This window comes from Lithobates pipiens, unplaced genomic scaffold (assembly GCF_037356315.1).
Source record: "Lithobates pipiens isolate NorthernLeopardFrog02 unplaced genomic scaffold, aLitPip1_a1.2 Scaffold_19, whole genome shotgun sequence".
Lineage (NCBI taxonomy): Eukaryota > Metazoa > Chordata > Amphibia > Anura > Ranidae > Lithobates > Lithobates pipiens.
In genome coordinates this window covers 300,602,521-300,630,122 of record NW_027507764.1, presented here as the reverse complement: position 1 = coordinate 300,630,122, position 27,602 = coordinate 300,602,521, and the positions used below count along the sequence as shown (strand labels likewise).

General features: G+C 45.2%; 1 protein-coding gene across 1 annotated transcript in view; it reads right to left on the bottom strand.

Annotated features, from left to right (window-relative positions):
• Positions 1 to 27,602, bottom strand: part of MARCHF11 (membrane associated ring-CH-type finger 11) — a 183,151-nt gene that overhangs the window by 49,192 nt on the left and 106,357 nt on the right. The window contains exon 2 of the mRNA XM_077493945.1: positions 15,247 to 15,402. Within this exon, the coding sequence (XP_077350071.1) occupies positions 15,247 to 15,402 (156 nt within the window). The remainder of the gene's footprint in view (positions 1 to 15,246; positions 15,403 to 27,602) is intronic.

Sequence of the window (27,602 nt, the reverse complement as noted above, 5' to 3'; positions counted from 1 at the left end):
TGATTGTGTCTGAATACTGCCTAAAGATTCTTTACTTCTGCTTTGAAAAGGGAAATTCTATTTACTGTGCATGTTTCTAAAAAGAGAAACAGTGAATGGCATTGGGGGATGTGACAGTTCAGTTACAGTACATAGTGATTGTTAAGGACAGGTCAATAATGGTCTTCTGTGCAAAGGGAGAAGAGTTCATTAAACATACAAGTATACACTAATAACAGACTGTAGGCTTCAATGCTCATATGCTCCTGATGTTTTCTGCCTGTGTCACTCCACAGATCTGGGTTGCAAAGTCAGCCCTAAACAGAAAGATGAGAGACTGCACTCAGTTACTCTTGTTCAGGTGTGTAAGGAGCTGGCTTGGGGTTGCCAGCAAAGGGATTGATTTACTAAAGGCAAATAGACTGTGCACTTTGCTGGTGCAGTTGCATTCTGCAATGGTATTTGCTTCAGAGCTAAGAATATGAGGAGACGCTCTACTGACTTCCATCATCCAATCATGTGCAAGCAAAATGCTTTTTTTTTTTTTTTTGCCCTTGCATATGATTGCGTATTCTTTGCAAAGTGAACTTCACCTCATTTACCAAGCTCTGGAGCAAATGCCCTTACAGCATGCAACTGCTCTTTTAAAGTGCACCATCTATTTGCTTTTAGTAAATCAACCCCAAAATGTTTTCTTCATGGCTATTTAAACACAATCCACTGCACTGGGTACATAATTGGCATACTTGAGAGTGATGAATAAAAAGTGTATATTCCCAGGCACCAGACCACAAGCGCCTGTATTAGAAATATATATAAAAAGATACATTTGGAGGTTAGCACTCCACAATATCAGTTTGCATATTTACACTACTTTAACAGGTTTGTGTCACCTTGATAAAAAAGAACTTCATGCCTCGGAAACATTGGATGTTTTTGACATAAACTTTCAGATAACTATGCAGAGTGCATAAGGGTGCTGGTTTTCACATTTTTTTGTTCCAGCACCACTATAGGCCATGAATTCAAACTATTTAGAGGCTGAAGAGATACATTTAAATGGTTGTATTCAATAATCTATTAAAAACGTATTTTTACTAGATTGTTGTATAGTCCTGGTTTCCAGTACAAGTAGGGTTCAACTCAACAAACTTACAGCATCAGAGATGTATAGCATACATGACAAAGGGACATTTGGCCTTAATAAAGAGGGTTGTAAACCCTCTAGGTTTTTCACCTTAATGTATTCTATGCATTAAGGTGAAAAACCTTTTGTAGTGCAGCAGCCCCCCAGAGATCCCTTCTTAATTACCTGAACCCGATCTTTCCAGCGATGAGAACAAGCCCAGCAGTAGGGATGAGCCGAACACCCCCCGGTTCGGTTCGCACCAGAACTTTCGAACGGACCCCGCGTTCGTAACGAACGTTAGAACCCCATTGAAGTCTATGGGACTCGAACGTTCGAAATGGAAAGTGCTAATTTTAACGGCTGATATGCAAGATACTGTCCTAAAAAGGGTTTGGGGACCTGACTCCTGCCTCAGGGGACATGGGTCAATGCAATAAAAAGTTTTAAAAGCGGCCGTTTTGGCGGGAACACTGATTTTAATGACGATTAAAGTGAAAAAAAATGAAATATTCCTTTAAATATGGTGCCTGGGGGGTGTCTGTAGTATGCCTGTGAAGTGCCACGTGTTTCCCGTGTTTAGAACAGTCCCTGCACAAAATGACATTAAACGGAAATAACACCATTTAAAACTGCTTGCGGTTTTAATGTTATATCTGTTTCCTGCAATATGGTTGAAAATCATTCAGAAAAATGGCATGGGTAGCCCTCCCTGCCCATTACCAGCCTATTTGGGTCTTGTACGCATATTAAGGGGAACCCCGTACCCATATTAAAAAAAGGAAATGTGTGTGGCCCCCAGGCCCTATATACTCAGAACAGCAGTATACAGGTGGTGCAAACAAGACAGGGACTGTGTAGGTTTGTTGTGTTAAGTTGAATCTGTTTGTAATTTTCAACTGGTACATTTTTAAAGTGTAGCTCCAGTCAAAAAAACTATTTTTAAGCTTTTTGGAAAACATAGGGAAGGGTTATCACCCCTGTATAATTTGTTTTGTCGTCCATCTTTTTTCATCTCACTTGCTGTTGTCTCCTTCCGTTTGCAAGTAGGAGATGTTTGTAAATTGGATGTTTGAAAGTAGGGGCCTGCCCTATATGCTCTGCAGAATTGGCGGAACAAGGTGTTGGTTTTGCCACAACATTGTAAGCCCTCAAAGTGACTCTTGGTGGGCGCTGGAGCGCCCTGCTGTGAACGATTATATCAAGAATTGTAATTACATGCCATTGTTGAACAGTGGTAGAAAAATTGACCTTTGGTGGTTGTGGTGCTGGTGCCACCACACTATAAGTCCTCACCGTTACTCTGGGTGGGCACAGGAAGGGGCCCTCCTGTGAAATATTATATCAAGAATTGTAATTACATGTCCCTGTTAAACAGGGGCAGAAAAATTGGGCCTTAGGCACTGGTGCCATCACACTGCAACCTCTGCCATATACTCTAGTTTTATTGCAGAAATTAGCCCTGCTGCAAAGCATTGCATCAAAAATTGTACTTAAACGCCCCTGTTAAACAGGGGCAGAAAAATTGGGCCTTAGGCACTGGTGCCATCACACTGCAACCTCTGCCATATACTGTAGTTTTATTGCAGGAATTAGCCCTGCTGCAAAGCATTGCATCAAAAATTGTACTTAAACGCCCCTGTTAAACAGGGGCAGAAAAATTGGGCCTTAGGCACTGGTGCCATCACACTGCAACCTCTGCCATATACTCTAGTTTTATTGCAGGAATTAGCCCTGCTGCAAAGCATTGCATCAAAAATTGTACTTAAACGCCCCTGTTAAACAGGGGCAGAAAAATTGGGCCTTAGGCACTGGTGCCATCACACTGCAACCTCTGCCATATACTCTAGTTTTATTGCAGGAATTAGCCCTGCTGCAAAGCATTGCATCAAAAATTGTACTTAAACGCCCCTGTTAAACAGGGGCAGAAAAATTGGGCCTTAGGCACTGGTGCCATCACACTGCAACCTCTGCCATATACTCTAGTTTTATTGCAGGAATTAGCCCTGCTGCAAAGCATTGCATCAAAAATTGTACTTAAACGCCCCTATTAAACAAGGGCAGAAAAATTGGGCCTTAGGCACTGGTGCCATCACACTGCAACCTCTGCCATATACTGTAGTTTTATTGCAGGAATTAGCCCTGCTGCAAAGCATTGCATCAAAAATTGTACTTAAACGCCCCTGTTAAACAGGGGCAGAAAAATTGGGCCTTAGGCACTGGTGCCATCACACTGCAACCTCTGCCATATACTCTAGTTTTATTGCAGAAATTAGCCCTGCTGCAAAGCATTGCATCAAAAATTGTACTTAAACGCCCCTGTTAAACAGGGGCAGAAAAATTGGGCCTTAGGCACTGGTGCCATCACACTGCAACCTCTGCCATATACTCTAGTTTTATTGCAGGAATTAGCCCTGCTGCAAAGCATTGCATCAAAAATTGTACTTAAACGCCCCTGTTAAACAGGGGCAGAAAAATTGGGCCTTAGGCACTGGTGCCATCACACTGCAACCTCTGCCATATACTCTAGTTTTATTGCAGGAATTAGCCCTGCTGCAAAGCATTGCATCAAAAATTGTACTTAAACGCCCCTGTTAAACAGGGGCAGAAAAATTGGGCCTTAGGCACTGGTGCCATCACACTGCAACCTCTGCCATATACTCTAGTTTTATTGCAGGAATTAGCCCTGCTGCAAAGCATTGCATCAAAAATTGTACTTAAACGCCCCTGTTAAACAGGGGCAGAAAAATTGGGCCTTAGGCACTGGTGCCATCACACTGCAACCTCTGCCATATACTCTAGTTTTATTGCAGGAATTAGCCCTGCTGCAAAGCATTGCATCAAAAATTGTACTTAAACGCCCCTATTAAACAAGGGCAGAAAAATTGGGCCTTAGGCACTGGTGCCATCACACTGCAACCTCTGCCATATACTGTAGTTTTATTGCAGGAATTAGCCCTGCTGCAAAGCATTGCATCAAAAATTGTACTTAAACGCCCCTGTTAAACAGGGGCAGAAAAATTGGGCCTTAGGCACTGGTGCCATCACACTGCAACCTCTGCCATATACTCTAGTTTTATTGCAGAAATTAGCCCTGCTGCAAAGCATTGCATCAAAAATTGTACTTAAACGCCCCTGTTAAACAGGGGCAGAAAAATTGGGCCTTAGGCACTGGTGCCATCACACTGCAACCTCTGCCATATACTCTAGTTTTATTGCAGGAATTAGCCCTGCTGCAAAGCATTGCATCAAAAATTGTACTTAAACGCCCCTGTTAAACAGGGGCAGAAAAATTGGGCCTTAGGCACTGGTGCCATCACACTGCAACCTCTGCCATATACTCTAGTTTTATTGCAGGAATTAGCCCTGCTGCAAAGCATTGCATCAAAAATTGTACTTAAACGCCCCTGTTAAACAGGGGCAGAAAAATTGGGCCTTAGGCACTGGTGCCATCACACTGCAACCTCTGCCATATACTCTAGTTTTATTGCAGGAATTAGCCCTGCTGCAAAGCATTGCATCAAAAATTGTACTTAAACGCCCCTGTTAAACAGGGGCAGAAAAATTGGGCCTTAGGCACTGGTGCCATCACACTGCAACCTCTGCCATATACTCTAGTTTTATTGCAGGAATTAGCCCTGCTGCAAAGCATTGCATCAAAAATTGTACTTAAACGCCCCTGTTAAACAGGGGCAGAAAAATTGGGCCTTAGGCACTGGTGCCATCACACTGCAACCTCTGCCATATACTCTAGTTTTATTGCAGGAATTAGCCCTGCTGCAAAGCATTGCATCAAAAATTGTACTTAAACGCCCCTGTTAAACAGGGGCAGAAAAATTGGGCCTTAGGCACTGGTGCCATCACACTGCAACCTCTGCCATATACTCTAGTTTTATTGCAGGAATTAGCCCTGCTGCAAAGCATTGCATCAAAAATTGTACTTAAACGCCCCTGTTAAACAGGGGCAGAAAAATTGGGCCTTAGGCACTGGTGCCATCACACTGCAACCTCTGCCATATACTCTAGTTTTATTGCAGGAATTAGCCCTGCTGCAAAGCATTGCATCAAAAATTGTACTTAAACGCCCCTGTTAAACAGGGGCAGAAAAATTGGGCCTTAGGCACTGGTGCCATCACACTGCAACCTCTGCCATATACTCTAGTTTTATTGCAGGAATTAGCCCTGCTACAAAGCATTGCATCAAAAATTGTACTTAAACGCCCCTGTTAAACAGGGGCAGAAAAATTGGGCCTTAGGCACTGGTGCCATCACACTGCAACCTCTGCCATATACTCTAGTTTTATTGCAGGAATTAGCCCTGCTGCAAAGCATTGCATCAAAAATTGTACTTAAACGCCCCTGCTAAACAGGGGCAGAAAAATTGGGCTGCTGGCATCACCCAGAACCAAAAATGTTCTTCCAACATATCAGCGGAGGAGGAAGAGGATAGACAATCAACATAACAGGACAGTCACTCAGCATCAGCATAGGCAGTCTTGAAGGGATGTGGTATTTCAAAAAAAATTATTCGGTTACATCAGCTTCAGGTGCTTGGTAGCTGTGGGTGATCCAAGACTGATTCATCTTGATGAAGGTCAGTCGATCAACTGATTCGGTGGACAGGCGCACCCTGCGATCGGTAACGAAGCCACCAGCAGCACTGAAGGTGCGTTCCGAAAGAACGCTGGATGCAGGACAGGCCAGTAGCTCAATTGCATACTGTGCAAGCTCTGGCCAGTGATCCATCCTCAAGACCCAGTAAGCCAGAGGATTTTCAGTGGGAAAGGTGTCCAAGTCTGACCTTGCCCCTAGGTATTCCTGCACCATGTAAATTAGACGCTGGCGATGGGTGCTGGAACCAATCATACCTTGGGGCTGCGGACTAAAAAATTGTCTGAAAGCATCAGTCAGACGGCCACCTTCTCCACCGCTCCTTCTGACTGATGCCTCAGCAACACGTTGTCCAGGACCAGGAGTTTGTGACCTCCCAGTCTCTGGGAACGCGTTGCACAGAGCTTTCTGCAAGGCCTCCCGGAGATGTCTCATCCTCTGCTCCCTCTGCGATGGCAAGATAAGGTCGGCAACCTTACCCTTGTACCGTGGATCAAGGAGAGTGGCCAGCCAGTAATGGTCCCTCTCCTTGATCCGAAGAATACGAGGATCCTTCCGCAGGCTTTGCAGGATCAGGGAGGCCATGCAGCGTAGGTTAGCTGAGGCATTCGGTCCGGAGTCCTCTGGGTCACTAAGGACAACATGATCCGCAGCTACCTCCTCCCAGCCACGTACAAGTCCACGTGTTTCTTGGGACTGTAAATCATCCCTATAAGACTGCTGCTGCTGCTGCTGATGCTGAGTGCCAGCCTCCACCTCCATGCTGACACAATCATCCTCCTCCTCCTCTTCCTCCTCCTCACCCTCTTCCTGTGTGATGGGTGGCACAGCAGGAACACTGTCTGGATAAAGGGGGCCTTGAGAGGCAAGGAAGTCCTCCTCTTCCTGCCTCTGTTCTGCCTCAAGTGCCCTGTCCATTATTCCGCGCAGCGTATGCTCCAAGAGGTGGACAAGAGGTACAGTGTCACTGATGCATGCACTGTCACTGCTCACCATCCTTGTGGCCTCCTCAAACGGTGACAGGACAGTGCATGCATCCCTGATCATGCCCCACTGGCGTGGTGAGAAAAAACCAAGCTCCCCTGACCCTGTCCTGGTGCCGTAGTCGCACAGGTACTCATTGATGGCCCTCTGCTGCGTGTGCAGCCGCTGCAGCATGGCCAATGTTGAGTTCCATCTGGTGGGCATGTCACATATAAGGCGGTTCTTGGGCAGGTTCAACTCCTTTTGGAGCTCAGCCAGCCGAGCACAGGCATTAAATGATCGGCGGAAATGCACACAGACTCTCCTGGCCTGTTTCAGGACATCCTGTAAGCCGGGGTACCTGCCCAAGAACCGCTGCACCACCAGGTTAAGGACGTGAGCTACACAGGGCACATGGGTCAGTTGTCCCTGTCGGAGGGCGGAGAGGAGGTTGGTGCCATTGTCGCAAACCACCATTCCTGGCTTAAGCTGGCGTGGCGTCAACCACCTCTCGGCCTGCCCCTGCAGAGCTGACAAAACATCCGCCCCAGTGTGGCTCCTGTCCCCCAAACAAACCAGCGCAAGCACGGCATGGCATCGTTTTGCCTGCGTACTTGCGTAGCCCCTGCAACGCCTACGGAGCACCGCTGGTTCTGAGGACAGTACACTGGAAGAGGCCATGGAGGAAGACGAAGAGGAGGGGGTGGAGGAGAGAGGTGTGTCACAACCAATAGTAGCATTTTGGAGGCGTGGTGGCGGAACAACCTCCAACACTACTGCACCTTGTCCTGCATCCTTCCCAGCAGCCAGAAGAGTGACCCAATGGGCCGTGAAAGACAGGTAACGTCCCTGTCCATGCCTGCTGGACCATGAGTCAGCGGTAATATGCCCCTTACCGCTGACCGCCCTGTCCAGCGAGGCAAGGACATTGCCTTCCACATGCCGGTAGAGAGCTGGAATCGCCTTCCGTGAGAAAAAGTGGCGTTTGGGGACCTGCCACTGAGGAACCGCACATTGTACAAACTCACGCAAGGGGGCAGAGTCTACCAACTGAAAAGGCAGCAGTTGAAGTGCTAGCAATTTAGCCAAGCTAGCATTCAACCGCTGGGCATGTGGATGGCTGGGAGTAAATTTCTTCCGCCGGTCCAGCAGCTGGGGCAGGGACATTTGCCTGCTATAATCGGACGTGGATGTACCACTAGCAGAGTTCCCGGAAGCACTTGGCTGTGACACACCTAATTCTACACCTTCATTCCTCTCAGAGCAGGTTTCAGAGAGGACTGAAGGTCTAGTGGGGTTGGAGATGCCAGCTGATGAGGAGCAAGGAGAGGTCCGCTTTGTTCTTTGGTGTGGGTCTTTGAGGTATGCTTGCCAACGAGCTGCATGGCAGGTCAACATATGTCTGGTCAAGCATGTGGTGCCCAAGCGGCTGATGTTTTGGCCACGTGAGATACGCTTGAGACATATGTTGCAAATAGCAGCGGTGCGATCTGATGCACTCGTCTCAAAAAAGGCCCACACCAAAGAACTTTTAGAATAACGCGCAGAGGAAGCGCTCTGCGCAGGCGGAGCTCTGCGGTGTGATTCAGTCGGTGTGCTGCCCCTAAGCTGGCCCCCGGAGGGCATCCTGCCTCGTTGGACATGTGCCTCCTCCTCCTCCTCCTCCCTCCTTCCAGGCACCCACGTGGAGTCAGTGCCCTCATCATCCCCTCCCTCTTCATCGCTGTAGCAAACCTGGCAGTATGCTGCAGCTTGTGGAACATGACTGCCAGATTGCTGTGCTTCTTGAGCATCCTCTCTCTCTGCGCTCACGCTACTGCCTTCCTCTAGCTGAGTGTCATCATCAGAGCCCACCAAACACTGGGCATCCTCCTGGAGCATGTACCCAACACTGTGCTCAAAGAGTTCAGGAGACTCCTCAGGAGGACGTGGTGGGTCTAGGGAAGGAGTCACTGATGATGACATTGAGAGGAGGGACGACGATGTGTTGGCAGCTGCTTTTCTACTACCCTGAGACTGGGTGAGAGAGGATGAGGAGGATGAAGAGGGCTTGGTCATCCACTCTACCAAGTCGTTGGCATGTTGCGGTTCAACATGTCCAGCTGCAGAAAAGAAGGACAAGCATGTCCCATGGCCACGTGCTGATGACAATGCACCGCGTCCACGACCAGCACTGTTGTCTCTAGACACAGAGCCTGCTTGCCCTCTTTTATCGGCTCGCGCCTGTCTGCCTCTCCTTGCTGGCCTTCCAGACATGGTAATGGCCTGAAGGGAGTTGGGTAAAACAGTAGTTGGGTAGTTTATATTGTGCTGGAGGCACACAACACCCACTAACTCCTGCAGATGCCTTTTTTATAGAACAGCAGAGTTAAAGGGGTATATACTGATGTATACTGTGCTGTGCTGGAAGCACACACAACTTCCAATAACTCCTGCAGATGACAATCGGGCCCAAATAGAGAACAGCTATGTAGGTGGATTATAGCGGTATGTACTGGGTACAGAGCACGCACACAGCACGCACTATCTCCTGAGTGACACTACTGGCTGCAAGCTCTATTGTTAAAGATGGACCACTAGCTATATAGGTGAGGTGAATATCACGGTGTATACTGCGGTCAGGGCACGCAGACAATAACCAGAAAACAGCAGAGTTAAAGGGGTATATACAGATGTATACTGTGCTGTGCTGGAAGCACACACAACTTCCTATAACTCCTGCAGATGACAATCGGGCCCAAATAGAGAACAGCTATGTAGGTGGATTATAGCGGTATGTACTGGGTACAGAGCACGCACACAGCACGCACTATCTCCTGAGTGACACTACTGACTGCAAGCTCTATTGTTAAAGATGGACCACTAGCTATATAGGTGAGGTGAATATCACGGTGTATACTGCGGTCAGGGCATGCAGACAATAACCAGAAAACAGCAGAGTTAAAGGGGTATATACAGATGTATACTGTGCTGTGCTGGAAGCACACACAACTTCCTATAACTCCTGCAGATGACAATCGGGCCCAAATAGAGAACAGCTATGTAGGTGGATTATAGCGGTATGTACTGGGTACAGAGCACGCACACAGCACGCACTATCTCCTGAGTGACACTACTGACTGCAAGCTCTATTGTTAAAGATGGACCACTAGCTATATAGGTGAGGTGAATATCACGGTGTATACTGCGGTCAGGGCACGCAGACAATAACCAGAAAACAGCAGAGTTAAAGGGGTATATACAGATGTATACTGTGCTGTGCTGGAAGCACACACAACTTCCTATAACTCCTGCAGATGACAATCGGGCCCAAATAAAGAACAGCTATGTAGGTGGATTATAGCGGTATGTACTGGGTACAGAGCACGCACACAGCACGCACTATCTCCTGAGTGACACTACTGACTGCAAGCTCTATTGTTAAAGATGGACCACTAGCTATATAGGTGAGGTGAATATCACGGTGTATACTGCGGTCAGGGCACGCAGACAATAACCAGAAAACAGCAGAGTTAAAGGGGTATATACAGATGTATACTGTGCTGTGCTGGAAGCACACACAACTTCCTATAACTCCTGCAGATGACAATCGGGCTCAAATAGAGAACAGCTATGTAGGTATATATAGTGGTATGTACTGGGTACAGAGCACGCAGACAGCACGCACTAACACTACTGACTGCAAGCTCTATTATTAAAGCTAGATCACTAGCTATATAGGTGAGGTGAATATAGTGGTGTATACTGCGGTCAGGGCACAGACAGTAACCACTACACAAGAGCAAGATAGTAAATCAGCCAAAAACGATTGGTGTGTAACTGTGTTGAAGGTACACAGAACACCCACTGCTTCAGACGCCAACACACTGCACGAGGCTGCCTTAATGGCGGCCTTATATAGTGTGGGGCGTGCACTACACAGCCTGAGCTATGATTGGCCACAGGCAGGATGCCTGTGGCCAACCATGGCTCTCCTCGCTGCTGGCGCTGCGATTGGCCAAGCATGCGGGGTCACAGTGCATGCTTGGCCAATCGTGAGACAGCAATGCATTGCGCCATCGCAGTGCATTGTGGGCCACGCGAATTTTGCCGCGAACGGCCCAAACGTTCGGAATTCGGCGAACGCACGAACGACCGATGTTCGAGTCGAACATGCGTTCGACTCGAACACGAAGCTCATCCCTACCCAGCAGCACCAGCCACTGTCTTGGGTCCTCATTGGCTCCCGCTGCTGTCAATCAAATCCAGTGATGATGACGGGGCTCAGTCCTGCTGTCTGTGTCAATGGACGCAGCAGCAATACTTGGGAGCCCCCTTGGAATGCCTCCGAGGGGGCACTCGATGCGGCGAGGAGCCAGGAGCACAGCTGAGGGACCCCAGAAGAGCAGGATCGGGGGCCACGCTGTACAAATCCAAATCTCCTCCAAAATTAAAAGAGAACGAATGGCAGACATCAAAAGTACTAATGTGTGGCCGCTCGTCCCATCATCTGTCCATGAAAGGGAGAAGGCCTTTTCATGGACAGATGACGGGACGTGCGGCCACACATTAGTTCTCCTCCACCAAGTGCTATGATTTCGTCGAATTTAAGGCCCTCATGTGAGCAATATGTCAACCCCCCTACAGGGTTCTCTTACCTTTTCCGACCCCAGTGTGCCTTTTCCAGCCCTTTTTGCGTCTCATGTGTTACCCCCTTGGTGGTGTAAGGGCAGTTACCATCCTAGTACTCTACAGTTTCTCTGCCGACCGATGGGCATAGACCCTTCCATTTATTTATGTTCCCTGGGGACCCCTTGAGGGAAGATCTTTTGAGCGTCCTTGTCCCAAAACATGGTTTTATACTAACTGAAGTATGTCTGTACACGCTGAGCATCCGGTTTTTCCACATTTTTACCCTTGAAGAGGGAGAAAGCTACAATCTCCGAAACGCGTTGGATGTGGAATAGAAAAAAAATAAACTTTTTTGATCATAATGTGTACTTATATCTTGTGCCCATTTATTGAGAGATGTTCAAACACTTCATGTTTTTAATATGCATACACGTTTGTTTTTGTGTATTTTTGTAATAAATGACTTAAAGCTTATTTTTTTAATTTACTTCTTTTTGGAGAATTAATATCCTGTGCCTTAAAAGTCCACCCTAGGGGATTTTCTTTTTTGGTTCTTTTAATATCGGATGTGGCACACGATATTTATTCAGGTAGTGGTACTGGCTATATACATGTTTTTTCACCTATAAACTATGGTGTGGCCAAACCACAGAGAGGGGGGGGGGGAGGGGTATTTTGATTATTTACCTGTCAGTGGCCACAGATAGCACCAAACTACCTTACATATACGCATGGAATAACAAAATCGAAGTCAGCTGGAGTATCGAAACCTGGAATAAAAACTTGTTCCGAGCCTGTAGAGGCATATGAAATATCGCTCTTATAGAGGCGAACCTCAAGGTGATTACCAGATGGTACTTAGTCCCAACTAGATTAGCGAAAATGTTTCCCTCTTCCTTGACTCTCTGCTTCAGAGACTGTGCATCATCAGGATCAATGATCCACATCTGGTGTGAATGCCCAAACCTGAAGGGATTTAGGAACAGAATCTTCTATATGATCCGCAAGAGCCTCTCTATGGCCCTACTCAATGAGCATTTACCAGACACCAATGGAGCTACCAGGGACTTCTTCTTTATCTTTTTGGGTGCTAAATTGACCATGGCAAGTGCATGGAAACAACCAAAGATTCTTTTTTTGGCAGCTAAACGGAAAATTTCCTGGATAATAGCCCAGGAGAAAATGGTGAGCTCCCTGACTGACACGGTAGCTAGATTCAATTCTACGCTTCAGAAGAAGTAGAGAGCTCATGGAAGATTAGCTGAATTGCTTCCTTTTTTCCTTTTTCTTCTTTTCTTCTGCCATTTTTTCCCTTGTGAAAATCTCCTTTGTACTCTCTTGTACTGCATTTCAGTAATTGATCTTACATGCAAGATCAAAGATCAATCTTACAGCAGCTTTTCTAATGTAGCCCTATTACTATACAGGTTTTGTTCATTAATTTTCTCTGTTAGTTTTTTCTCTATTATTGAGCAAGGAGATACTCACTCCTTATTACAGATAGTCTAGGTTGGTTACCTAACATGCGAGAGTAAAGTGAGACATGTTGACGGCAAACATCTGTATATCTTGATCCTCTTTAATGTCATATGTGATACGCAGGTAACACCTATAGTTTAACCATGTTAGAGAGGATCACTGCCATTACTAGTAAAAAATATATATATATATATATATATATATATATATATATATATATATATATATATATATATATATATTAAAATGCCATAAATCTATCGACTCAATCAAATCAATCAATATACGCTTATTGCAATTTTTTTTTTTTAAATATGTAGAACACATATTGGCCTAAACTGATGAAGAATTTTTTATTTATTTATTTATTATAGCAAAAAGTAAAAAAATATTGTTTTTTTTTTCCAAATTGTCGCTCAAAACCGCAGAGGTGATCAAATGCCACCAAAAGAAAGCTCTATTTGTGGGGAAAAAAAGGACATAAATTTTGTTTGTGTACAATGTGCAACGACCACGCAATTGTCAGTTAAAGCAATGCAGTGCCGTATCACAAAAAATGGCCTGGTGATTAAAGTGGTTGTAAACCCTTACAAACCACTTTGACCTACAGGTAACCCTAGATTAAGGCTTACCTGTAGGTCCAAGAATAGGTTTAGGAGATATTTGCCAAAACACAGGCACATGCGCCGTACACGGTGGCACGCAGACACACTGAGCGCGCCGCTGTCTATGGCGATATGCCGTGAGTGGCGGATCCCGTGCGCACGGGGGTGATGTCATCGCGGCTTCGTCCAATGACAGCGGCGGAGCAGCGAGACCCCCCGAGAAGATGGATGCTCCGGACTACAGGGGACAGCGGTGACTTCGCTGGCTCCTGTGTCAGGTAAGTGACACATAATGGACTACTATGCGATGCATAGTAGTCCATGTACCTTTGCAGGGAATCAAAGAGGAAGTAAACTCATCAGGGTTTACTTCCTCTTTAAGGGGGTAAATCCTTCCGGGGCTGAAGTGGTTAAGCTGTAGCTCATTGACCTCCTTTTTGAAGATACCTGCATCGTTTCAGGGCCAACACCTCTAGGCATAGCCAAAAGCATGACACAAATGATCTTTTTAGCCCTCTTTAAGGATGGCATTCTTACCACCACTTGCATTCCTCCTGATCACCAATGTTATAGGCATTTTCCTATTTGACAACCTTAAAGTGGAACATCACATAAAGGGGGAAGATCCGCTTGTTTGCATTCTCTACCCCTCCACTGCCACATTTGGCATTTTTTGGTCAGAGCAGGTACCCACTCCAACTTTCAGTCAGATATCAGTAATCTGAGGTGCAAGTTTGGTCACCCCTGTTCCCCTGCAGCCTTCTGAGACAAATCACTGGTCCCAGAAAACTGCAGGACCATTCACAAAGTGCAGCGCAGCTCACGCATGAACAGTAGGAAACTGACTGTGAGAAACTGCAGTCTGCTCACATAATATGTAATAAAAACCTTTTTGACATTCTGAAGCTTCCTTCCAACCACTGCATATTATTTTATATACTGTGATTCTGTACTTGCCAAATATGCTGCAGAAATCTCCCTCCACTGAGTTTGGCTGCAACCATTTTAACTGTGGGCAGCTGAAGCTACTGCCTGTTTACTTCTTTACACAGACATACAGAGGCAGACCTCCAGCTCTGCAGCTCTCATTGGCCCTCGTATGACTCATCCCCATCCCTTCCTGGCAAACTCTCACGAGATTGAGAGAGAGAGAGTTGTGCATGATGTCATAAGCCTAGGCTTTTTACTCAACAAGAAACAGGAAGTGGGCTTTATAAAGTATTTACTAGCAGATGATTTAATAGATGGAAATATGAAAAAATAATCGAAGGTCCGCTTTAAAGTGGTTGTACAGCCCATACAATAACTTTCACCTACAGGTAAGCCTATATTACGTTTACCTGTAGGTGCTGGAAATATCTCATAAACCTCTACAGTTTAGGAGACATTTACCAAAATGCCGACCGCTGATGACTACGGCATTTTAGAAAGGACACATCGTACCATTTCCAATAGGGGTCATGCCATGACTGGCGACTCCCAACCAGAGTTTGCAGCCCTGGAAGGAAAAAGGGTGAAGATGGACGCTCCCTGCTAGTGGGGACAACGGTGACATCACGGGCTTTAGTTTCCAGTAAGTGACACATAATGAGCTACTATGCGATGCGGGGGGAGACTGGAGCTCCTCTTTAATACAGCAATATTCTGCAATTCACAGCAATCAGATTAATGAGATTTTAGTTGTTTAGTGAACACATACTCTTAAAAAAAAGCATTTCTGATTAGTTAACTACATGTTCTTTGCAAATTAATCCACTCTACTGGACAACAGTAACCAATTATGTTCAAATCTGTAGCTAACTATGGCCTAATGCCATTTGTATTCATTCAACTGGTTGAAAAAAAAGTGCAGATGCAGATGGTTTGCCTTACCTGACAAGGTTTCTTCATTTTAATAGCTATAACTTGGTATCTGTAGCAGCATAGTTCACAAGTCCATGATCCTCTTTCGCTAATCCATTTTAAAAGGCAGAGTTGATGAGTGTACCTTACAGAACCATCACATCGACATGGATTAAGTAATTCGCCCTTGAATAAAATAAAGAGTAAATCAATTACAAAATGTCAATGTAAATATTTAGCAAACGCTGACAAAAATAACACACTTGCCTAGTCTCTTCCACATTTTTGAACTTTAAACTGGATTATATTCAAAGCTGTTGAGGACCAATGTGTATATTCTAATGATGATAGGTATCACAGCATGTTATGGGTAAGGCACCAATTCCACGTATACATGTCTACTATTCTTTTTTTGTTCCAGTCTCTTCCTATTTAGCAACACATTGCCCTAGAAAAGTTGCAGTAACTTCACCACAAGCAGCACATGTTACCTGAAGTTATCACTTTCTATATCCTCAACCCAACATGCTTCCAAGCAAAACAATTCTCTGTCATCCTCAAACCAGTAGTTCAACGCAGTATCTCCCATCAAAATATCACTCTCTTCTATCCCTGATTTTGAAGTGCCGCTGCAAATTCCATTGCCCCCCAATAGCATAGCTCCCAACTGTCCCTGATTTTCGAGGGACTGTCGCTGACATGTCCCCCTCATTTTGGTCTGATCTATATAGATGTATATAAAATGCACTTTTTATTTTTCAAAAAGTGTTTCCCAGTGCTAAATAGGGGTGCAACGGATCGGCACCATGATCCAAGGAACTGCCTGAGGAGCTCAGAGACAGAATTGTGACAAGGCATAGATCTGGCCAAGGTTCCAAAAAATTTCTGCTGCACTTAACCACTTGCCGACCGCCGCACGACGATATACGTCGGCAGGATGGCACGGGCAGGCATATGGGCGTATATATAAGTCCCTGCCTTCCCGCGGGTGGGGGGCCCGATCGGGCCCCCCCCCCCCCCCCGGTGCCTGCGGCGGTCGGCATTCGTTCGGGAGCGATCCGGGATGAGGGGGCAGCCATTCATTCATGGCCACCCCCTCGCGATCGCTCCCGACGAATAGAAATGCTCCACGACATCACTTCCTCTCCTCACAGGAGAGGAAGTGATGTAATCTCTCCTCCGTGTCGGTATTTTTCGTTCCGGCACCGAGGAGAGAGGATCGGTGAGTTGCACAAACACTACACAATACAGTAGAACATGCCAGGCACACTCACACCCCCCCTTTACCCCCCGATCACCCCCCCAATTACCCCTGCCCCCCCCAGTCACAGTGACACCAATTGCATTTTTTTTTTGCATTGGTGTCATTTGTGACTGTAATAACTGTTAGGGCAGTTAGGGTTAGCCCCCTTTAGTTCTAATGTGCCCCCCTAACCCCCCCAATAAAGGTTTAACCCCGTGATCACCCCCCGTCGCCAGTGTCACTAAGGCTGGGTTCACATTGCAGCGGTTTATGAGAACGAATGTGATTCGCACCATGCGATCCGAGTTTGCCGATCGCACTGCGATATGCGAACTGATCTGGGGGTGTCATTAACATTTCACTGACACTCCCAGCAGTTCGCATAGGGCGGTGTGAACTGCCGCCGGGAGGCATGTGATACGGGAACCCGCCGCGGATTCGTGGCGTTCCCGCATCGCTCCAGTGTGAACCCAGCCTAATAAGCGATCGTTTTTCTGATCGCTGTATTAGTGTCACAGGTGACGCTAGTTAGGCAGGTAGGTATTTAGGTTCGCCGCAACTTTTTATAGCCCCAGGGACCCCCATATACTACCGCATAAAGCCCCCTGATTGCCCCCTAGTTAACCCTTTCACCAGTGATCACCATATAACTGTTACAGGTGACGCTGGTTGGTTAGTTATTTTTTTATAGTTACAGGGCACCCGCCATTTATTACCTAATAATAAAGGTTTAACCCCCTGATCACCCGGCGGGTGTCATTTGTGACTGTAATAACTGTTAGGGCAGTTAGGGTTAGCCCCCTTTAGTTCTAAGGTACCCCCCTAACCCCCCCAATAAAGGTTTAACCCCGTGATCACCCCCCGTCGCCAGTGTCACTAAGGCTGGGTTCACATTGCAGCGGTTTATGAGAACAGATGTGATTCGCACCGCACTGCAGTGCAAATCACATCCGATCTCTGTGCGATTCGAGTTCAGCCATACAGATAGTATGGCTGAATTCGCGTTGCACCCGCCGCACCCGCCGCAAACTCGCACGGGGCCCTTTTTTTGGTCCGCAGCAGAATCGGATCGCATTGGGTGTTCACACCATGCGATCCGAGTTTGCAGATCGCACTGCGATATGCGAACTGATCTGGGGGTGTCATTAACATTTCACTGACACTCCCAGCAGTTCGCATAGGGCACTGCCACCGGGAGGCATGCGATGCGGGAACCCGCCGCGGATTTGTGGCGTTCCCGCATCGCTCCAGTGTGAACCCAGCCTAATAAGCGATCGTTTTTCTGATCGCTGTATTAGTGTCACAGGTGACGCTAGTTAGGCAGGTAGGTATTTAGGTTCGCCGCAGCTTTTTATAGCGCCAGGGACCCCCATATACTACCGCATAAAGCCCCCTGATTGCCCCCTAGTTAACCCTTTCACCAGTGATCACCATATAACTGTTACAGGTGACGCTGGTTGGTTAGTTATTTTTTTATAGTTTCAGGGCACCCGCCATTTATTACCTAGTCTCACTAGTGTACCCCTAAATTTAGGGGTGTCTACTTTCCAAAATGGGGTCATTTGGGGGGGTTTGTGCCATCTTGGCATTTTATGGCCTTCAAAACTGTAACGCCCTTAGAAAGCCTGAAGGCGGTGCTTGGTTTTCGGGGCCCCGTACGCGGCTAGGCTCCCAAAAAGTCCCACATATGTGGTATCCCCGTACTCAGGAGAAGCAGCAGAATTTATTTTGGGGTGTCATTTCACATATGCCCATGGCATGCGTGAGCAATATATCATTTAGTGACAACTTTGTGAAAAAAAAAAAAAAAGTTTGTAATATTCCCGCAACTTCTGGCAAAATATAAAATATTCCATGGACTCAACATGCCTCTCAGCAAATAGCTTGGGGTGTCTACTTTCTAAAATGGGGTCATTTGTGGGGGTTTTGTGCCATCTTGGCATTTTATGGCCTTCAAAACTGTAATAGGTAGTGAGGAGTGAAGTCAAATATTTACGCCCTTAGAAAACCTGAAGGCGGTTCTTGGCTTTCGGGGCCCCGTACGCGGCTAGGCTCCCAAAAAATCCCACACATGTGGTATCCCCGTACTCAGGAGAAGCAGCAGAATTTATTTTGGGGTGTCATTTCACATATGCCCATGGCATGCGTGAGCAATATATCATTTAGTGACAACTTTGTGAAAAAAAAATAAAAAAAAATTAAAGTTTGTAATTTTCCCGCAACTTGTGGCAAAATATAAAATATTCCATGGACTCAACATGCCTCTCAGCGAATAGCTTGGGGTGTCTACTTTCTAAAATGGGGTCATTTGTGGGGATTTTGTGCCATCTTGGCATTTTATGGCCTTCAAAACTGTAATAGGTAGTGAGAAGTGAAATCAAAAATGTACGCCCTTAGAAAGCCTGAAGGCGGTTCTTGGCTTTCGGGGCCCCGTACGCGGCTAGGCTCCCAAAAAGTCCCACATATGTGGTATCCCCGTACTCAGGAGAAGCAGCAGAATTTATTTTGGGGTGTCATTTCACATATGCCCATAGCATGTGTGAGCAATATATCATTTAGTGACAACTTTGTGTAAAAAAAAAAATATATATATTTTTTTGTCATTATTCAATCGCTTGAGGCAAAAAAATAAAATATTCAATGGGCTCAACATGCCACTTATCAATTTCCTTAGGGGGTCTACTTTCCAAAATGGGGTCATTTGGGGGGGTTTTGTACTGCCCAGCCATTTTAGCACCTCAAGAAATGAGATAGGCAGTCGTAAACTAAAAGCTGCGTAAATTCCAGAAAACGTACCTTAGTTTGTAGATGTGACAACTTTTGCGCAAACCAATAAATATACAGTTATTGACTTTTTTTTTACCAAAGACATGTGGCTGAATACATTTTGGCCTAAATGTATGACTAAAATTGAGTTTATTGGATTTTTCTAATAACAAAAAGTAGAAAATATCATTTTTTTTCAAAATTTGCGGTCTTTTTACGTTTATATCGCAAAAAATAAAAATCGGAGAGTCAGTCAAATACCTTTAAAAGAAAGCTCTATTTGTGGGAAGAAAAGGACGCAAATTTCGTTTGGGTACAACATTGCATGACCGCGCAATTACCAGTTAAAGCTGCGCAGTGCCAAAGTGTAAAAAGACCTCTGGTCATTTACCAGCAAAATGGTCCGGTCTGAAAGTGGTTAAAGTTCCTCCATAATCCTTAAATGGAAGACGTTTGGGATGCCCAGAACCCTTCCTAGAGCTGGCCGTCCGGCCAAACTGAGCTATCGAGCACCCCATATTGACAGAAAAACACAGAATTGTTGACATTTTTGCAGATTTATTAAAAAAGAAAAACTGAAATATCACATGGTCCTAAGTATTCAGACCCTTTTGCTCAGTATTTAGTAGAAGCACCCTTTTCATTTAATACAGCCATGAGTCTTTTTGGGAAAGATGCAACAAGTTTTTCACACTTGGATTTGGGGATCCTCTGCCATTCCTCCTTGCAGATCTTCTGCAGTTCTGTCAGGTTGGATGGTAAAGGTTGGTGGACATCCATTTTTAGGTCTCTCCAGAGATGCTTAATTGGGTTTAAGTCAAGGCTCTGACTGGGCCATTCAAGAACCATCACGGAGTTGTTGTGAAGCCACTCCTTCATTATTTTAGCTGTGTGCTTAGGGTCATTGTCTTGTTGGAAGGTAAACCTTCGGCTCAGTCTCAGGTCCTGAGCATTCTGGAGAAGGTTTTCGTTCAGGCTATCCCTGTACTTGGCCGCATTCATCTTTCCCTCGATTGCAACCAGTCGTCCTGTCCCTGCAGCTGAAAAACACCCCCACAGCATGATGCTGCCCCCACCATGTTTCATTGTTGGGACTGTATTGGACAGGTGATGAGCAGTGCCTAGTTTTCTCCACACATACCGCTTAGAATTGAGGCCAAAAAGTTCTATCTTGGTCTCATCAGACCAGAGAATCTTATTTCTCACCATCTTGGAGTCCTTTAGATATTTTTTTAGCAAACTCCATGCAGGCTTTCATGTGTCTCACACTGAGGAGAGGCTTCCGTCGGGCCACTCTGCCATAAACCCCCGACTGGTGGAGGGCTGCAGTGATGACTTTCCACAACTTTCTCCCATCTCCCGACTGCATCTCTGGAGCTCAGCCACAGTGATCTTTGGGTTCTTCTTTACCTCTCTCACCAAGGCTCTTCTCCCCCGATAGCTCAGTTTGGCCGGGCGGCCAGCTCTAGGAAGGGGTCCGGTCGTCCCAAACGTCTTCCATTTAAGGATTATGGAGGCCACTGTGCTCTTAGGAACCTTAAGTGCAGCAGAAATGTTTGTGTAACCTTGGCCAGATCTGTGCCTTGCCACAATTCTGTCTCTGAGCTCCACAGGCAGTTCCTTTGACCTCATGATTCTCATTTGCTCTGGCATGCACAGTATAATCAAAGACAGCTGGACTCAAATGAAGGTGTAGAACCATCTCAAGGATGATCAGAAGAAATGGAAAGCACCTGAGTTAAATATATGAGTGTCACAGCAAAGGGTATGAATAATTAGGACCATGTGATATGTCAGTTTCTCTTTTTTAATAAATCTGCAAAAATGTCAACAATTCTGTGTTTTCCTGTCAATATGGGGTGTTGTGTGTACATTAATGAGGAAAAAATGAACTTAAATGATTCTAGCAAATGGCTGCAATATAACAAAGTGTCAAAAATGTAAGAGGGTCTGAATACTTTCCGTTCCCACTGTGTATATATATATATATATATATATATATATATATATATATATATATATATATATATTAGTAAAGAGAACTTTAAGATTGACTATAAATGTACACATGGCAATTGTGGCTAATATCTGTAATGTGTCCAATATGTGTATTTCCCATAATCGCCAACTTTATCCTGAGGCCATAATGCAGTAATTTCCTGAAATACCACAATCAGAAAAAAAAACATTGCGGCCACTGGATGGAGAGGGTGATAATAGAAAATACATATGTCAGGCACATTACTGGCTGTGCAAATGCTAAGGCATTCGCTCAGTGATTTTTTTTTTTATATTTAGACCTCTTTATGTTGTGTATCTACCAAAAGGTGGCTGGCTGTAAGCAATATTAAAATGTAAGAGAACTGTGTTGCCTCTCTTCAGGTAAAAGTAGAATTTGTCGGCTACATGGCACATATTAAAATTACTGGTCAATTTTTCTTCAGCCTAAGCAGTCCTTTACTAAGTGGGTAATATATAAGTGAACAAATACACAGCAAGTGTAACATTTTGGAATACTACTCTATTCATCATACCAGAAACGCTCCACATTTGGAAAAAAGATTTATGTTACATTCACACCTATCCATTTAAGGAGTATCTTAACTGTTGCTGCTGCATTTGGATTCCAAACCACATCTTCCTTTAAAGTGTCACTAAACCCACATCATAAAAACTATAAATAAATGGTGTATTCCATGCTGTTCATGCTTACTCAATCACTATGAGATTCATTTTCTGTATTCTGCAAAAAAACCTGGTTGATCCTGCTGCTCTCAATCTCCACCAGGGGCGGCCCGTCCATTAAGCGTGCACGAGCGCTGCCCTCCCCCATCCATGCCGCCACTAATCAGTGCTTAAAAAAAACACCCACCCCCCATTGGAATTCATGCGTCCGGTGTCCTGCAAGGGGCCGGACACATGGATATTAGGGGGGTGGGTGTTTTTTTGAAGCACTGATTAGAGCCAGAGGCTCTAATAGGCTAATAGTCTAATGACGTGCTGCCTCGACTGATAGCAGTGACGTCAGAGGAGAGCGAAATTCAGACCGCTCTCTGCTGAAAATGGGTCACAGGAGTACAAAATGAACTGCACTCCTGTGACCCAGAGATGAAGCCCAGCCTAAAAAGCTCAGGCTGGACTTGTCCTTTAACGTTTAGGTCAGCCATTCTCAACCAGGTTTCAGTGGAACCCTGGGGTTCCTCTAGAGGTTGCTAAGGGTTCCTTCAGCTGTGGCTAATGAACCACCTATTTGATGATGCCTACGGAGTTCAAGGTTTAGCACCACTTAGCAAAGCCAGCAGCATGATACCAAATATCTTTTGAAATGTCTTAAAGGGTGGCATTCTAAACACCAATTTAAGGGGGACATTCTTCTTATTGACTACTAATATAAGGAGCATTGTTCCTATTGAGCCCTGATGATTTGGTTTTAGTAAGGGTTCCTCGAGACATGAAAATTATTTTTGGGGTTCCTCTAGGGTTAAAAGGTTGAGAAAGTCTGGCTTAGATATTAAACAATATTTGAGGAAAGACCCCTGCTCTTAGAATGTTGCTGTTAAAGTGTTACTAAACCCACAACAGTAACATCAGTCTGTATATGCAGTAAAGCATGCTTGTTATACTCACTGTGGAACCTAAAGGGTTAATCCTCTACATTGTGTAAACATACTGTTTGATGCTGTCTTCTCTTATCCACCCCTTCATCCACAGTCCCCAAACCATCTGCTGATAGTACAGAGCCTTGGGACACTCCGCACATGCTCAGTTTGGTGTGTATTGCTAGAAAGGTTTTTTTTTCTTGGAAGAGTGCATGTGGTCAGCATAGGGCCAATCAGCACTGTCCAGACAGAGGGTCAGTGGTCCTACAGCCTCATAGGACAGTCAGAGTAGAATGAAAGCTCCTACGAGCTTTAACCATACACTGATAGAAGACACAAGACTGCTCTAACTGCTGATGAGAAAAGGTATTTACCAGTTTATACTTACTAAAACTATTGCACTTCCATGTTCTGTGTACTGTGGGAGACCAGGTATAATGAATGCAAGGTTTAGTAACACTTCAACTTATGCACATGGGGTGAATGAGTTTGTGTTAAACATTATATTATGTACATATGCATTTTATAATTTAATATTAGGATCCTTCTAACTGTATGAACTAAAAAAACAAACATACTTGAATCTCTAGGAACATTTTGTTCCCTAGACCAGTGGTTCTCTAACCCTTGCCTCAAGTACAGTATCCCTAACAGGCCATGTTTTGGGAATTTCTCTTATGCCGCATACACACGTATCAGATTATCCAGCGGACTTAGTCTGGCGGACAATCCGCCGGACTTTCCGAACGAGCTACCTGCCCACACACGGTACTTTTGTGGCGGACTAGGTCCGGTGGACTTAGTCCGCCGGACTATCCGCTGTACTTTTGAAATGAATGGACTCGCCCACACACGGAGGAAAGTCCGCTCATTTTGAGCGTGGCTCCTGGTAGTCGGGACCAGCGAAGGAGGCGTCGCTGGCCCCGTCACCTGGTATGGATTTAAAGGGGAAGCCCTACGCCGAAAAAAACAGCATGGGGGTCCCCCTCTAGGTCCATATCAGACCCTTATCCAAGCACGCTACCTGGCCGGTCAGGACAGGGGGTGGGGACGAGCGAGCGCCCCCCTCCTGAGCCGTACCAGGCTGCGTGCCCTCAACATGGGGAGGTGCTTTGGGGAAGTGGGGCCAAGCAGTCCCCCCACCCCAAAGCACCTTGTCCCCATGTTGATGAGGACAAGGGCCTCTTCCTGACAACCCTGGACGTTGGTCATCGGGGTCTGCGGGCTGGGGGCCTATCAAAATCCGGAATACCCCCAGATACCGGCCCCCCACCCTATATGAATGAGTATGAGGTACAATGTACCCCTACCCATTCACCTGTGAAAAAAATGTAAAAAAAAAACACAACACACAAGGGTTAAAATAGTTATTGCACAGCTCCGTGGGTCTTCTTCCGTCTTCGGGGGTCTTCTCGCCAGACTCCTCCGCTATCTTCTGCTAGCTCTTTTACTAGCGGAGGAGCACGGCTTTCTTCTTCGCCGCCGCCCTCTTCTTCCGACTTCGGGGGTCTTGTCCCCCTCTTCGGTTCTTCTTGCTGGGCCACCACGCCTTCTTCTAGCTCTTTTACAAGCAGTGGCCCGGTCTTCTGTCGCGGCCTTCTGTTCTTCTCTTCTTGACCTGTTGCCTCGTCGCTGTCTCTGGCCACAATGACAGGCACGCAGCGTGCGGCGACTTATATAGGGGCATCGCCGGATGATGTCCCCGCCCATTATGATGTCACAGTTCCAGCATCCTCTGGGACTGTGACATCATTGAATAGGGAGGGTTATAACCCCTGTCTCACTGGAGATATTTTTCTTTACTTCCTGTCCCATAGCCAAAACAGGAAGTGAGGATAATCCCACCAAAGTGAGGAAATTCCTGTCTGTCCCCGGAACTCATGTCCCTATTGGAAGATGTCCCATCTATTCCTGTTCTGGTTACAACCCAAAATTTGGGATGGTTTTTCACTGTCGGTCCCAGTGATAATGGTAAACAGGATAAATATGTATAGGCAAATCTCCCAAATGGCGGCACAGAAAGAAATAAAAGCCTGACAGGCGATCTAATCCCTCTACATTTATTATACTTTAACTAGTATTAAATTACCAAAATATCTCTTGGTGGTTTTCATGCATGTTTCCATTTAAATCCCTTACCTGTTTTGTCTCCCCACCTACAGCATTGCCCTTGTAAATGACAGCCTGACCATTGTTTGGCCACACTGTGACTACAGATATGCTCACCTTTCATGTTTCCAATTTGTCTTCAAAAATCCTCTTTCCTACAGCTTCTTTGTTTCTTTTCCAGTTGCATGCAGCTATGCTTGACCAGTCTGTCCCTGCCGTAATTGCATTCTTTTGTTTTACTGTCCTAATTCTATTTTTATCTAATTGCAGGCAGCATTCCTAACGCCTGATGTCCTATAATTACGTGAAACACAGTTTCAATAGAAAATGACAATTTAACAAAGCTAGCTATATATATCTACTCCAATCCATTCCATCCGAATACATAGCTGGATGGATGCCACAAGTCAATATCGTGCCATTTTTTATTTATCTGTCAAATAAAGTCATTTTACTCACTAGTAGTCCCCTTTTTAACAAGTCAATGGAGCGAAAGCTATTTACAACCGCTAATTAAAACAGATAGCACAAATACTAGCTATATGTTATATAGAAATGTATTTTCTAGCTCTTGGATACCCCAGGGAAATTATAAGCACAGCTTGAGCACTTACTCTAAAACCCCTAAATGGCTAGTAGGATACATTTGTTGAGCGTTTGCTCTTTAGCATGAACAGGAAGAGTGAATTGAAGGTCTGGAGTAGAGGTACACATAAAGATAATAACGTTTCCCTAACAGAATTATACAGCAAATGTTTGAAGTATGCATTCCAATAATGACATCTGTCTGTTGGACTAACACTAATAACCTGCAGAACAGCAGCGTACATAAATCAATATACAGTATGTGAAGAGTGGATGTGCCACTTGTATCATCTGATTCATTTTAAAAGTGTCATTAAAACAGTAACTGTCAATGAATTTGGAATTTTTTTGAATATTAGGAATATTATTCATGCAAAGGTGTTACATGTAATTTTTATATAAGAAATATACAATATATCTTGAGCATTCACAATACAGCAGGAATGGCCAACCAGTGGCCTGGAGGCCACATGTGGCCCGCGGAGCCCTTTGATGTGGCACGCGACCTCCTGCTCTGGAATAGCGGGTTAGCAAGCCTAGATCGCAGGTTGGCGACCCGTCATACCACAGCATCAGTGTTGTGAATGAAGCTGGTGGTAGAGGAAGAAAACGGCTGCAGAGCAGAGACCATAAGCTGATGCTTCCTGTACAGCGCCGGCTTTTGTCACAGACAGAGTCTATGGCAAAGTTCAGTTAACCCACGGGATAGACAGAGGTGCACTACCCTGCACCCGCGGTGTGGGTAATCATCAGTGTGAAAGCAATTTAGGCCCTTTTCACATGATCGGCCCTATCCAATCGGACCCTCAATTTATCTCTACAGAGCGACAAATTTAACTTTTGTCCGTTTACTCCTGCCTGCCTCCAATCTGGTCCTAAAAACCCCCCAAAAAAATAGACGGGAGTTCGCCCCCTTCCATCTGGGTGGATCAGATCGGAGGGCCTATTGAGTAGCCGTGACCTGTAATCCACACACTCTGCTTATTATGGCCCGCGACTGGTTACCAAGTTGCTTAAGTGGCCCTCGCTCTTAAAAAGGTTGGCATCCCTGCAATACAGGGTCACAAACTTGCAACTTTCAGGATTCTTTTATGCTGAGCTGTGTTATGGCTGTGCTAATCCAAATTAGTTGCAATTATGGCTGTTAAAGTGGTTGTAAACCCTTTCAATACACTTTTTACTACAGGTAAGCCTATAATAAGGCTTACCTGAAACTACTCAGGGTATCTCCTAAACCTGCACGGTTTAGGAGATATCCCCTGTATTTGCATGTGCCAACGTCATCGGCCCATGTGCACTGAAGCTACGGTACTCACATGCCATTGCTTCAGTTAGACTGTGCCATTACTGGCGGCTCCCACATACATGTGCAGGAGTGACGTCGTTGTGGCTCCGGCCAATCACAGCACCAGAGCCCGCGATACCCGGCCGGAAGTAACTCGGGGAGTGAACGAGGACCGCCGCAGAGGCTTCGATCTCAGGCTACTAGCTCATTAAGCCTTTGTCTTGCAGATTTTTTTTTTGGTTTGTTTTTTTGTTGGGTTTACAACCACTTTAACCTCCCTGGCGGTATGATTATTTCAGATTTTTGGTGCGGAAAGCGGTACAATTATTTTGCATGGAAATTTGGCATTTTATATCGTAGGCCTGTAATTCTTAGGAATAACTCGCTTAAATCTGTCCAAACCAGAGTCTAGTAGACATCCCGGGTATGATAAAGTTTGAAAAATGAATCATAAATTATAATATAATAAATAATTATAAATAATTATAACAAATAATAATATAACAATAATAAAAATTATTCAATAATGTAATTAAATCAAAACCACTGAAATTTGCTCAGTTGCAGAATTGTCGCTGTCATTAGATTTAGTGTTTGATGACGAATTTCCCCACAAATCACTATCTCTCAATTCTGCAAGTGATTTTAAATTTATTATCGCTGTTTTCTAGCTGGTCCAAAACCACTTTTGACATAAAGGGACACTTTTTGGTTGCTATGGACAATCTCCAAATTCCAGGTAGAAAAAACAGTATTTATAATATAAAAGTGCATGCAGGGCACTGGACAGACCCCTAGG